Source organism: Engystomops pustulosus, chromosome 9, assembly GCF_040894005.1.
Source record: "Engystomops pustulosus chromosome 9, aEngPut4.maternal, whole genome shotgun sequence".
Classification (NCBI taxonomy): domain Eukaryota; kingdom Metazoa; phylum Chordata; class Amphibia; order Anura; family Leptodactylidae; genus Engystomops; species Engystomops pustulosus.
Genome location: NC_092419.1, coordinates 108,480,633 through 108,495,963, shown reverse-complemented (window position 1 = coordinate 108,495,963; position 15,331 = coordinate 108,480,633). Strand labels below are relative to the sequence as shown.

The 15,331-nt window shown below is 45.2% G+C and overlaps 1 protein-coding gene across 6 annotated transcripts in view; it reads right to left on the bottom strand.

The window, feature by feature from the left end:
- RALGDS (ral guanine nucleotide dissociation stimulator) overlaps positions 1–15,331 on the bottom strand; it is a 124,419-nt gene that overhangs the window by 30,682 nt on the left and 78,406 nt on the right. For 2 of the 6 annotated variants that reach the window (XM_072125507.1, XM_072125508.1), the window contains exon 1: positions 1,495–2,575. The exons of the other annotated variants lie outside the window; for them this stretch is intronic. In XM_072125507.1, coding sequence (XP_071981608.1) covers positions 1,495–1,677 — 183 coding nt within the window. In that variant the 5' untranslated portion in view covers positions 1,678–2,575. Of the gene's footprint in view, positions 1–1,494; positions 2,576–15,331 lie in introns of those variants that run through there. 6 annotated transcript variants of the gene reach the window in all.

Below are 15,331 nucleotides of genomic sequence, written 5' to 3'. Positions count from 1 at the left end.
CGGTCCCCAGTACAACAACAACTAAATGCCGTCATTACACCGGTTACAATAATTAAGATGGAACAAAAACCCTTCAGGGAACCAAAACCCAATATTGGGGGCAGAGGGGGGTCTGTGGCTTTCATCTCCACCAGGATCTCCATGCCCGGGGGCTACAATCATCAGGATGGAAACTATTTGCATTGCAGAGAAATCCTGGAGGATTATCAGATGTTTCCGCCTTGTCTACGGGCGGCCGTGAAAGGGTTAAACCCTGTACGTCTATTGTTTATTTGGAAGATTGGGAGGAAGGAACACGATTCCCATAGGGTTATAAGATCTATTGTCGGGATTCTACTCTAGAAAAGTTACAGCAAAGGAGTAGCGACCCAGCTTTCTTATACTCCTGAATGGTATCATATTGTCCCTGCTCCCATAATGTTGCATAACAGATTCAGGCATAAGACTGACAACCTCTGCAAAAGTGATAACCAGTGCCAGCGTGTCCCACAGGTCATCCTAACCCAGCTCTGCCAGGCTCCTGAACAGCACAGCTGCCTAGTGATATACTACATCAATGCTTAATTCATTTACAATTCAGACATAAGCGTGACAACCAATGTCGTCCTGTCATCACCCAACTTTCCCAAGCTGGACTAACTAGATAGGATAAGAATCTTCCCAGTGCCTGTAGTTTGGAAGACTTGTCATACAGGACTCAAGAAGAGCTGGGTAGCAGTCACGCCAGCCCTATTGGTGACCACCCAGCTTTCCCTGTGCAATGGGTGAATAGCAGAGAGTATTTCCATGATAATGTGCAGGTGTCGGAGCCCAGGTAAGACATGATTGTATTCTGGGCTCCAGCATTATCATGGAAATGGGATGACATGCGCCCCCATCCTCCTCCTGGCACCCTCTGCACTCTGCCCCCTCCTCACTTTGATCATCTAATCCCTTTCACAGTCCAGACCCAGATCCAGAATAAAAAATAAAAAAAACTTTGCCCAATAAAGCGATCCATGGCCACTTGATGTGGTTTTTCCATTTCCCGTAATCCACCAATGATTAAAATTCCATCTGCGACTACAGAATAACTCGCTCACCTCTGGGCACCGCTGCCAAGACAAACCATGAAGACTGTTAAGACTGTTAACCCTTTACACATTACTGCACAATAAACAAACATTAAAATATACAAGAAAGTGGGGACTAAAAACATCAAAGGTAAAACTAGAGCCAAAGCAAGAACAAAAAGTGCAACAAAAAAAACGTATAGACTTTGTGTTTCCCCATTATCAAGATCTCTGCTAACAGACAGCGAATGGAAACTGTATACAATAAAATAGACTGGCAGCAGATTGTGCTTAGGCAGCTGAACTTTGTTACAATGTGTTAGGGATATTAGTCTGGGGGGATTGTTGAAATGATACATTGTAACAAGTGGAGGAACTGACAGCAAGCAGAGCTCCTGAACAATGGAAAGGGGGCTTGTGTGTAAACAGAGTAATGTCTCACCTCCAAGGGGGGCAGATCAGGGTCCAGCTGAGTGAAGCTGCTGAGCACCACATGACTGCTGTCCCCAGCCACCTCCAGCTTCACCCCATCCCAGAGACTTCTCAGCTTTCTGGAGCCATCAAACATCTTTTCGGGGGTGCTGGTTTTGTCATGATGGGGCTCCAGCAACATTAGGAAAATCATAGGGGCCACTTGTCAGTTCACCTCCATGGGGTAGAGCTCAGCCTGGCTGGTCCAGGTTGGGGGTTACAGAGCTGGGACCCCCTGTTCTGGCTGCAGAACCCTGCTTTGCTCTGTGCTGGTTACTGTGACTCCCTCTATCCCTGTTATCTGTAACCAGATCCTCTGCAGAGACTTTGTATCCCCTGGGTTTTACAAGGTTCTTGCAGGCTTGTTATATCCTCTGTGCTGGTATAAGGTATCCCTTGGTCTGGAGGGAGTAGTGATCTGGCTGTATATCCACTGCTAGCTCTGGGGGGAGTTGTAGTCCTCTGTTGATTCAAGGGATCCCCTGCTTGATATGTAGCCAACCTCTGTAGATCCTCTGTTTATACAATGTATCCAGTGCTGTATATGGAGCTCAGCTCCTCATGTATTGTATCCAGTGCTCTGTATGGAGTTCAGCTCCTGATGTAGTGTATCCAGTGCTCTGTATGGAGTTCAGCTCCTGATGTAATGTGTCCAGTGCTGTATATGGAGTTCAGCTCCTGCTGTATAGTATCCAGTGCTCTGTATGGAGTTTAGCTCCTGATGTACTGTATCCGGTGCTCTGTATGGAGTTCAGCTCCTCATGTATTGTATCCAGTGCTCTGTATGGAGTTCAGCTCCTGATGTAATGTATCCGGTGCTCTGTATGGAGTTCAGCTCCTGATGTACTGTATCCAGTGCTCTGTATGGAGTTCAGCTCCTGATGTAATGTATCCGGTGCTCTGTATGGAGTTCAGCTCCTGATGTAATGTATCCGGTGCTCTGTATGGAGTTCAGCTCTTGCTGTAATGTGTCTAGAGCCTCTGCCCGTGTCCTCCAGCTCTGCCTGTAGTGAGGGATCTCTAAGGCTCTGGGTTTTGCCATTCACACTCTGAACACACCCACAGGGTGATGCAGCAGTCATGTCGTCACCCTCTCATATGCAAACAAGGGATCCGGCTGCGAGAAAACCTGGCACTGGACTCACCCTGCACGGCCAGGAGGGGGAGACATGTACAGGAGTGGGAAGACTTGTGCAGGATGGGGGAGACTTGTGCAGGATGGGGGAGACTTGTGCAGGATGGGGGAGACTTGTGCAGGAGGGGGGAGACTTGTGCAGGAGGGGGGACACTTGTGCAGAGTCGTCGTACGACACGGGGAAAGCGGAGAGTCGTCGTACGACACGGGGAAAGCGGAGAGTCGTCGTACGACACGGGGAAAGCGGAGAGTCGTGGTACGACACGGGGAAAGCGGAGAGTCGTGGTACGACACGGGGAAAGCGGAGAGTCGTGGTACGACACGGGGAAAGCGGAGAGTCGTGGTATGACACGGGGAAAGCGGAGAGTCGTCGTACGACACGGGGAAAGCGGAGAGTCGTGGTATGACACGGGGAAAGCGGAGAGTCGTCGTACGACACGGGGAAAGCGGAGAGTCGTGGTATGACACGGGGAAAGCGGAGAGTCGTCGTACGACACGGGGAAAGCGGAGAGTCGTCGTACGACACAGGGAAAGCGGAGAGTCGTCGTATGACACAGGGAAAGCGGAGAGTCGTCGTATGACACGGGGAAAGCGGAGAGTCGTGGTATGACACGGGGAAAGCGGAGAGTCGTCGTATGACACGGGGAAAGCGGAGAGTCGTCGTATGACACGGGGAAAGCGGAGAGTCGTCGTACGACACGGGGAAAGCGGAGAGTCGTCGTACGACACAGGGAAAGCGGAGAGTCGTCGTATGACACAGGGAAAGCGGAGAGTCGTCGTATGACACCGGAGAGAAGCGTTGTACGGTACCAGGAAAATGGAGATGCGTGGTACAGTGCCATCCACATCCTCCAGAATACCCTCTTTGGTGATACGGGGTTTAACTTGTCAATTATTTTAATGCAAAGGTTACACACCAGAGTTGCCCACAGGTATGGCGTGTGGGGGCGGCAGGCAAAACCTGCTGCTATTTTTGGCCATGTCCAGGTCCTAGCCTTAGGCTCTTGACTCATCATCTGGTCCATCCACACTCCATTCCGTCACTCACTTTCTAATCTGTAAATTATCCAGCACTTCATTCCATGCAGAGTGACTCCACAGATCCGACTTGTCAATTAATGGGAACACTCCGACAGCTTCACTGAACGTGTCATCCTTCATCCTCAACTATAGCAGGAAGGGGCCACCTCCAGGCTAATGTCAGGGCTCTGATGGGACCCCATTCTGGCTGAGGTATGGGGCTATTATGGAGACGTTGGGAGAGTTACGGTCATTTTCTTTTCTCTTGAAAGTTGCTTTGAATGTGAATGAATGTAAATTAATTATTAATAATGTAAAGTAATGGTGGTGGTCTGGGGCTGGGCTGGGGTCTCTTAGCAGCTATATGGGCCCCTGCTATGTTATATACAATCCTGACATCCGCCAAGATTTTAGAGCCATTTATATCGCTCCAATATCTTCGGTCCCTATTTGGCCTACATAAAGCGCTTTCAACGCAGCCAGACGCAGGGTAACATGTAAAAACGTCATGTGTAAACATCCTAATGGAGATTGCTTAGACCCCACCCCAGACCAGACTCCTAAATTACTTTAGAATTAAAGGAAATCTACCATTTGCTTTTATGCATTATGAACCTAACATGCCTTCAAGAATGCTGTAACTTCACTGATGCGGAAACATATCTTGTTTAATCCCTGAATTGAGAGGTTTTGCCGAAATAAATATTATAAAATCAAGATAATGAAGCTCTGTCGCTCCTGTGCCTGGCTCGGCACTGCTCCCCTTGCACTGACAGGCAGAAGTAATCAATCGCTGCACCATCTCCCAGCTGCTGCTATGAATCATCCAGTTCAGGTTGATTGGTCCTGTCTGGACTATTCAGGAAGCTCCATGTAATGTGTTTATGAACGTCAACCAGTCTGCACCCAGCTTTCCCAAGCTCCTGAATTTTATAACTATTTTTTGAGCAAAACCACTCGGATCAGGGTTTAAACAAGATATGTTTCTGCATCAGTGTAGCTACATCATTCTCAAGGTATGTTTGGTTCACAATGCTTAAAAACAAATGATCAGACCTTAAAATGATCAGACCCAAGACCAACCTGTTAAATCCATTAAACGCCAGACAAGACTAATTAATTCTGCAGTGTGGGTCTGATTTCTGTAGGTATCAGGTCTTGGGTCAGAACAATTTAGGGATCTCTAAAAGAATAATATCCAAGTCCTGATCCCTTAAAGCATCAGACCAAACTGCTAAGTTCATTGGGTTCGTAGGAAGTCTGGTCTGGGGTGTAGTGAATTTAGCGGGTTGGTCTTGGTTCTGATTCTTGTAATGGATTGGGTTCAGATTAAATTAGGGTCCGAGATTCCTTCAAGATCACAGAAACTGCAGACCTCCGGCACAGATGTTCCCTATTACGAGGAAGGATTTTGCTTGCAGCAGATGTTATGGGATCCAAGTGGTTTGAGGAGATGAATTTTAAAGGGTCAACAAAAACACTTTTTCCACTAATACAAAATATTTACAGCCAGGGACCAGAAACTCAAAAATGAAAGCCAATAAAAACAGGGAGAGGGATTTGGGGTTTTAAGTCCATTTCCTTGATATTCCCGAGAAGTGCTGAGCTGTCGCTCTGCGGTGTTCTGCTGCGGAATGTGGACAAAACAGGAAGTTCACGGGAAAGGAGCCGGAGACGGGAGCCAATGGGATGAGTGCGATTTTCGCTGCAGTCATCTTTTTGCTGAGTCTGCAGTATTTCCATCTCTCCGGTACACGCCATGGATACAAAATAATTCTATCTAGGAAATATATGACCCCCTGCAACATTCATGCAAAAATCGGACTCCAAATTTGGGATAACTTGTCAAGTTTCTTCTAAAAACAGCGCCACACCTGTCCACAGGTTGTTTCTGGTATTGTAGATCGCTCCCGTTCTTTCTAATAGAGCGAAGCTGCAATACCAGGAACAACCTCTATAAAGGAGTGGCGCTTTGTTTAGCAGAATGCAGCCATGTTTTACTATATATCTCCTGTAATTGCAACAATCCATATGAAGAGGTTATTTGCATGTGTTTTGTTTATTTTTGTCTACTTTACCGTGACTACAATGAGCATTGTCCCGGTGATCGGCGTGATGAATGACGGCCTGCAGGGAGGGGCGCGGCGTCTAATTAGGAGGCTGTACGTCAGACCGGTCCATGAGAGGGGACACGTCTACACACACAGGGACAACGCACAGCAAAAACAACTACATCACAGATTTACATAGGAACAGTGCAACAAGGGTCACAGCAAAACAGGGGGAAGAGCTGGAAGGGGCCAAATAAAAAGGAAAATAATGCAAAGTACATAGGGGCTGGTCATGTGATCAATCACAGCCATACCCACTGCAATCATAGCATACTACATAGCGGCTGGTCATGTGATCAATCACAGTCATACCCTGATTCATAGCATACTACATAGCGGCTGGTCATGTGATCAATCACAGCCATACCCACTGCAATCATAGCATACTACATAGCGGCTGGTCATGTGATCAATCACAGTCATACCCTGATTCATAGCATACTACATAGCGGCTGGTCATGTGATCAATCACAGCCATACCCTGATTCATAGCATACTACATAGCGGCTGGTCATGTGATCAATCACAGCCATACCCACCGCAATCATAGCATACTACATAGCGGCTGGTCATGTGATCAATCACAGTCATACCCTGATTCATAGCATACTACATAGCGGCTGGTCATGTGATCAATCACAGCCATACCCTAAATCATAGCATACTACATAGTGGCTGGTCATGTGATCAATCACAGCCATACCCTAAATCATAGCATACTACATAGCGACTGGTCATGTGATCAATCACAGTCATACCCTGAATCATAGCATACTACATAGGGGCTGGTCATGTGATCAATCACAGTCATACCCTGAATCATAGCATACTACATAGCGGCTGGTCATGTGATCAATTACAGCCATACCCTAAATCATAGCATACTACATAGCGATACCCGCTGCTGCAAAAACAGAACAAAACACAAAGTGGTCTAACTATGCCAAAAATGTAAAATAATCCAAAATATTAAAACTAAATAAAAATAAGACGCCTCAGGCCGAGGCCACAAATTCTCCAGAATATTCTCTAGCTGAAAACATGCGGTAAAAAGCTTAAGATGCACAGGGTACACAGAGCTGCTGCGGCTGCATTGTAGGGGAGGTTTGAAGAGGTTGCGGGGCTCAAGATTTTTTGAGATATTGCCATTAAAGGAATATCTACCAAATCTATCAAAATCCATCCTGATAAACCAGGGACATTACTCACAGATTCAGGCACTGGGACTGTGACATCTTATATCTGTTATCTATGGCCTCCTCCTCTCTAGAATCAACTTTTAGAATTATGCTAATGAGTCAGAAGGACTCTGGGGGTGTTCCAAGCGCCCCTCTATGCTGCAGCTTCACTGGCTGTAACACTGTCTCCCTCTGCTTCCTCAGCATTAAGCCTCTCCCTTGCCTGATGAAATTTCACCCAGTGGGAGCCAAGTGCTCCAGCACAGTGTAACAATCTCTGAAGCTACAGCCCCGAGGGGCTCTGGTAATGCCCCCAAAGCCCTTCTGGCTAATTAGCATAATTCTAAATGTTTTAGGAAGCAAGAGGCCATGGATAACAAATAAAAAGAGATTACCACGGCCCCAGTGCCTGGATCTAGGAGTACAGGCAGTCCCCGGGTTACATACAAGATAGGGTCCGTAGGTTTGTTCTTAAGTTGAATTTGTATGTAAGTCGAATCTGTATATTTTATAATTGTAAATCCAATGGTAGATAAAAAAATGCCCCAGTGACAATTGGAATTTCAAAATTTTTTGCTGTAATTGGGCCAAGGATTGGGATTATAGTAAAGAGAGATTCACCAGAGGTCACAGTGGGCAGAAAGGTCCGTCCTTAACTATGAGTCGTCTGTAAGTCGGGTGTCCTTAAGTAGGGGACCGCCTGTAATGTCCCTGATTGATTTCGATGACAGATTTCCTTTACAGGTTAAAGCACACAAAGCATGCTATTAAACCCCTCCATACAGCCCTGGATGCAATGGGGTCACCATAACCTGTGGTTGGGAGGTCAGAGCTTCAGCCAATCACATTCCCTTCTGCTAGATTGTTGTGCTGGCCAAAAATCAAGGCTCCAACTGAGGCCGATCACTGGATCCCAAGATAGAGAATAGAGCAGGTGTATTTTATATGTTTATCACACATTGACAGCCCTCTAGGTTTTTGGGAAGTTGATGAAGTATCAGGTAAGTTTTTGGAGTAGGGGGGAGGGGGGGATCACAGAAACCCTACACTAAGAGTTTGCCCAGTTGTAATTGCATTACAGTAATAATAATATTACAAAGTAACAAAGATCATCCTATAAGATACATGGAGAGAATACAATATCCTCATTACAAGATGAGCCCCATTATTCTCCTAATTCCTTCACAATGCCCTCACCTCTCGCCTCCATCACACAATGGCCATCACAATGACAACTAATTGACTCATCGGGGATCACAATGTCCCTTCATTAGACACAAATCGTCATCATGAAACTGATGGGTCTGGAGCTCCACTGATACATTGTAACGCCATCATTTTGGGCTTATTCATTCATCATAAAGTATCACTTCATAGGACAATGGAGAAAGTACCAGGTAAAAAGATCCAGTTATACTTCGTCACCACGAAAAATCCCCCAATTTTATATCATAACAGAACATAACATTGATGGCATAATATAACTTGCATTTAGCAGTACTAGATATGCACTCATGTGAATAAAGCACTTGGGGTGAGATAGAAACTTCCTAATATCTCCTGCATCTTCTATCTCACCCCATGTGGTTTATTCCTATCAGTACAGGTCTGTACTTCTTTGGTGTAATTTGCTAAATGATCCTGCTGAATGATGAGTGGGGCACATGCACAGATAGAAGTTGCAGGAGATATTAGGAAGTTTCTATCTGTGCATGTGCCCCACTCATCATTCAGTAGGATCATTTAGCAAATTACACCAAAGAAGTACAGACCTGTATTGATAGGAATAAACCACATGGGGTGAGATAGAAACCTCCTATTATCTCCAGCAGCCTGTATCTGTATTGGTGTCGTCCCTCACTCTAATTTAGAAGCATTGGAAGAATCAGAAGCCACATTACATAGAAGTTATACCCTGTACTGATGGGAATAAAGCACTTTGGGTGAGATAGAAACTTTCTAATATCTCTAGAAACCTCTGTGCATGAGTCCTCCCCATCATAACTCGGAAACATAAGCAGGATCATATAGCACATTACACAGAAGTATTGACCTGCACTGATGGGAATAAAGAACTTGGGGTGAAATAGAAACTTTCTAATATCTCCAGAATTTTATCTCACCCCAAGTTCTTTATTCCCATCAGTGCAGGTCAATACTTTGTGTTATTTGCTGTATGATCCTGCTGATGTTTCTAAGCGATGATGGGGAGGACGCATGCACAGAGGATTCTGGAGATATTAGAAAGCTTCTATCTCACCCAAAGTGCTTTATTCCTATCAGTGCAGGTCAATACTTCTGTGTAATGTGCTATATGATTCTGCTGATGTTACTGAGCGATGATGGGGAGCACAGACAGAGGATTCTGGAGCTATTAGAAAGTTTCTATGTCTGTACATTCATCCTCCAGAAACATCAGCAGGATTATAAAGCACATACCACAGAAGTACTTCGGGTAAAGTAGAAACTTACTACTAGCTCCAGCTAAGTTATCTATAAAGCTAGAGACAATCAAAAGAGAAAAAGCAAACAAAATAGTTTTAGATGCATTCTTCCTTATCTGAGCATGATGTCCATGAGGCGTATAACTATTCCAGCCCCTGCTGTATCTGTATAAGTCACACTCAATGTAATCCTTATATGAGGTCATATACAGAGCAGATCCCCCATTACCAGGCGGCCCCTGGTCCGCGAGTGTTCAGTGATGTCATCTGATCTCTGCTGGAGACCATCCAAGGTTTATACAACAATGGCCGTATAGTGACCAAAAGAGGAAATAACCCCCGATAGAAGCTCCATTACTGGGCTGTAATCCTAATATTTATGACACTTTAGTTCATTATTTGGTTAAAAAAAAAGAGTCTGGAATTGGTAATCCGTCCACTCAGAGGAAATTACAGGGGGTTTCTATACATAGGCCCAGAAGCCCCTGACACAACATGTGTGAGCCCCCCCCCCCCCATCATATATACTGACAAGTAACCTCCAGCCACACTCACTTAATACTGACATACTGTACACACACTGAATACATTATATTATACTGAGATAACAGCGCCCTATAGCACCAAAATAATACAAAGTATATACATAATAAAACACAGGGTGCCCAATGATAGCAGCATAAAACACATAAGTAATTGTATCATAATATAGAACACACACGTGATACATTGTATCTGAATAATACAGACATAAAGCACTGAGCTCCAATGATACGCAACACTGCCATACAACACAATAACAGCACTACAGGATACATATACAATACTGATATAATGTACATACATCGCTATAATAATAGCTGTAGTACTCTATAAGGAGGCGCCGGGGCTGCACGTGTGTGGACATGCCCGCTCCGTCCGTGAATCACCGCAACGTGTTTATATAACGCGCTGTGACATTCCAGGGATCCGCTATGTCCTTCGCTTCCTGACTCATTTCATTAGGACAATTTAGAGCGACACGTTTGTCCTGGATTCTAAAATCTTAATTGGATTTGGCCCCACGTGGTGCAACTCGCAGCCAACCAATCAGGTGCGCTTACCTGTACAGGCCCCCGAAAAGCTCTTCTGATTGGATAATCTATGTAAATAAATGCAGATATTTCCCGAATACACAGAGGAAAGTGGAAGTATGTCCTAAAGCCGAGGAATGGAACCGCAGCGCCATCTCCAACACGTGTGCATTTCCATATCTGCTGCCCCTCACACTGTAGAAAACTCCACCCATAGGGTAGAGACTATCCAATGAGGCAGCTAAACTGCTGTGATTAGCTCCACCCAAGAGGAAAAAACTATCCAATGAGGCAGCTGTAGCTGCTGTGATTAGTTCCACCCATGGGGAAGAGACTATCCAATGAGGCAGCTAAGCTGCTGTGATTAGTTCCACCCATGGGGAAGAGACTATCCAATGAGGCAGCTAAGCTGCTGTGATTAGCTCCACCCATGGGGAAGAGACTATCCAATGAGGCAGCTAAGCTGCTGTGATTAGCTCCACCCATGGGGAAGAGACTATCCAATGAGGCAGCTAAGCTGCTGTGATTAGCTCCACCCATGAGGAAGAGACTATCCAATGAGGCAGCTGTAGCTGCTGTGATTAGCTCCACCCATGGGGAAGAGACTATCCAATGAGGCAGCTAAGCTGCTGTGATTAGTTCCACCCATGGGGAAGAGACTATCCAATGAGGCAGCTAAGCTGCTGTGATTAGCTCCACCCATGGGGAAGAGACTATCCAATGAGGCAGCTGTAGCTGCTGTGATTAGCTCCACCCATGGGGAAGAGACTATCCAATGAGGCAGCTAAGCTGCTGTGATTAGCTCCACCCATGGGGAAGAGACTATCCAATGAGGCAGCTAAGCTGCTGTGATTAGCTCCACCCATGAGGAAGAGACTATCCAATGAGGCAGCTAAGCTGCTGTGATTAGCTCCACCCATGGGGAAGAGACTATCCAATGAGGCAGCTGTAGCTGCTGTGATTAGCTCCACCCATGGGGAAGAGACTATCCAATGAGGCAGCTGTAGCTGCTGTGATTAGCTCCACCCATGGGGAAGAGACTATCCAATGAGGCAGCTGTAGCTGCTGTGATTAGCTCCACCCATGGGGAAGAGACTATCCAATGAGGCAGCTAAGCTGCTGTGATTAGCTCCACCCATGGGGAAGAGACTATCCAATGAGGCAGCTAAGCTGCTGTGATTAGCTCCACCCATGAGGAAGAGACTATCCAATGAGGCAGCTAAGCTGCTGTGATTAGCTCCACCCATGGGGAAGAGACTATCCAATGAGGCAGCTGTAGCTGCTGTGATTAGCTCCACCCATGGGGAAGAGACTATCCAATGAGGCAGCTGTAGCTGCTGTGATTAGCTCCACCCATGGGGAAGAGACTATCCAATGAGGCAGCTGTAGCTGCTGTGATTAGCTCCACCCATGGGGAAGAGACTATCCAATGAGAGTAGTATCATGACTCAGCGGTCCCTATCTTGTCGAGGTGAGATATCCCACTTGGTAAGGGAATCCCCCAGGCCGGATAATCAGCCGCCAGAAGCCCTTAGTATCACAGACAGTGTGAGTAATGATCAGCCCTGCCACTTCCAGGAACCTGTTCACATTGCCAGGCACTTCTCATCCTTCCTGGCAGGTGCCAATGAATCATCTGCTCATCAGGAGATAAAGAGACATTAGACTTATATCTTATCTGTCTCCTATGTAACTGGGGGTCACAGGCTTCACTGCAAGATCAACGTGGAAGCAAGCAATTCCCTGCGCTGCCCCCGAAGGTAAGAGAAGGTATAACACACTGATCATTCATATCAATGTAAACTCGCCCCCTTTACTCAGGCCAAGGGATGGAGATCATGAAAAACCACCTCCCTCTGTTAAAGGGCTTGTAGGACCCCTTATACATAGCAGTGAAGGTCCAACACCCAGACCCCACCTCCCAGCACTGGACCCCATAGACTGGCTTCATCCAGGGGGGTCTCAACTCCTATATGACAATGGGAACCCCCATACATGCGTCGTGCTATCCTGTGGCACAGAGACGACCTGCTATCAGCACATTTCTGCAATTGCATAAATGTGGATTTTTTTTTACAAGAGTCTATTCTGGGGATAGAAGAGCCGTAAAGGAGTAAATCAGTGACTAACCATAAGTGTCCTACAGGCGGGGAGGATTGGGGAGCGGCTACATTCCTACCTACACCAGAGGCTTGTAGGGTCTGAGAAGGTTGGGTGCCGGCCAGGGTGGGCATTGGTTAGGGATAATATGCTCTACCTCAGGGACTCCCCCATGAGGATCACTTATTCGGTACCACGTCGCCCCTCAGAGAAACCTCCAGGAAAGCTCCAGGTGGTGGTAACACGTAGGAGATCCACAGCATGGAAATTATTGTAAAATCCATGACGTAAGGAACGCCAATCCCCAACACACGACCGAATATACACCCAGGGCAACCCCTGCCACAAAGTGATCATACAGCAACGTTATACATCTGCAACAGTGCGAGGAATAGCACATCTACCAGATCCTACAGAAGACCCCCAGCTACATATCATTATATACAGGAGATCCCCAGGTTATACCAGCTGTACATATATCATTATATACAGGAGATCCCCAGGTTATACCAGCTGTACATATATCATTATATACAGGAGATCCCCAGGTTATACCAGCTGTACATATATCATTATATACAGGAGATCCCCAGGTTATACCAGCTGTACATATATCATTATATACAGGAGATCCCCAGGTTATAGCGGCTGTACATATATCATTATATACAGGAGATCCCCAGGTTATAGCGGCTGTACATATATCATTATATACAGGAGATCCCCAGGTTATACCGGCTGTACATATATCATTATATACAGGAGATCCCCAGGTTATACCGGCTGTACATATATCATTATATACAGGAGTTCCCCAGGTTATACCGGCTGTACATATATCATTATATACAGGAGATCCCCAGGATATACCGGCTGTACATATATCATTATATACAGGAGATCCCCAGGTTATACCGGCTGTACATATATCATTGTATACAGGAGATCCCCAGGTTATACCAGCTGTACATATATCATTGTATACAGGAGATCCCCAGGTTATACCAGCTGTACATATATCATTATATACAGGAGATCCCCAGGTTATACCGGCTGTACATATATCATTATATACAGGAGATCCCCAGGTTATACCGGCTGTACATATATCATTATATACAGGAGATCCCCAGGTTATACCGGCTGTACATATATCATTATATACAGGAGATCCCCAGGTTATACCGGCTGTACATATATCATTATATACAGGAGATCCCCAGGTTATACCGGCTGTACATATATCACTATATACAGGAGATCCCCAGGTTATACCGGCTGTACATATATCACTATATACAGGAGATCCCCAGGTTATACCGGCTGTACATATATCATTATATACAGGAGATCCCCAGGTTATACCGGCTGTACATATATCATTATATACAGGAGATCCCCAGGTTATACCGGCTGTACATATATCATTATATACAGGGGATCCCCAGGTTATACCGGCTGTACATATATCATTATATACAGGAGATCCCCAGGTTATACCGGCTGTACATATATCATTATATACAGGAGATCCCCAGGTTATACCGGCTGTACATATATCATTATATACAGGAGATCCCCAGGTTATACCGGCTGTACATATATCATTATATACAGGAGATCCCCAGGTTATACCGGCTGTACATATATCATTATATACAGGAGATCCCCAGGTTATACAGGCTGTACATATATCATTATATACAGGAGATCCCCAGGTTATACCGGCTGTACATATATCATTATATACAGGAGATCTCCAGGTTATACCGGCTGTACATATATCATTATATACAGGAGATCCCCAGGTTATACCGGCTGTACATATATCACTATATACAGGAGATCCCCAGGTTATACCAGCTGTACATATATCACTATATACAGGAGATCCCCAGGTTATACCAGCTGTACATATATCACTATATACAGGAGATCCCCGGGTTATACCGGCTGTACATATATCACTATATACAGGAGATCCCCAGGTTATACCGGCTGTACATATATCACTATATACAGGAGATCCCCAGGTTATACCAGCTGTACATATATCACTATATACAGGAGATCCCCAGGTTATACCGGCTGTACATATATCATTATATACAGGAGATCCCCAGGTTATACCGGCTGTACATATATCACTATATACAGGAGATCCCCAGGTTATACCGGCTGTACATATATCACTATATACAGGAGATCCCCAGGTTATACCGGCTGTACATATATCATTATATACAGGAGATCCCCAGGTTATACCGGCTGTACATATATCATTATATACAGGAGATCCCCAGGTTATACCGGCTGTACATATATCATTATATACAAGAGATCCCCAGGTTATACCGGCTGTACATATATCATTATATACAGGAGATCCCCAGGTTATACCGGCTGTACATATATCATTATTTACAGGAGATCCCCAGGTTATACCGGCTGTACATATATCATTATATACAGGAGATCCCCAGGTTATACCAGCTGTACATATATCATTATATACAGGAGATCCCCAGGTTATACCGGCTGTACATATATCATTATATACAGGAGATCCCCAGGTTATACCGACTGTACATATATCATTATATACAGGAGATCTCCAGGTTATACCAGCTGTACATATATCATTATATACAGGAGATCCCCAGGTTATACCAGCTGTACATATATCATTGTATACAGGAGATCCCCAGGTTATACCGGCTGTACATATATCATTATATACAGGAGAT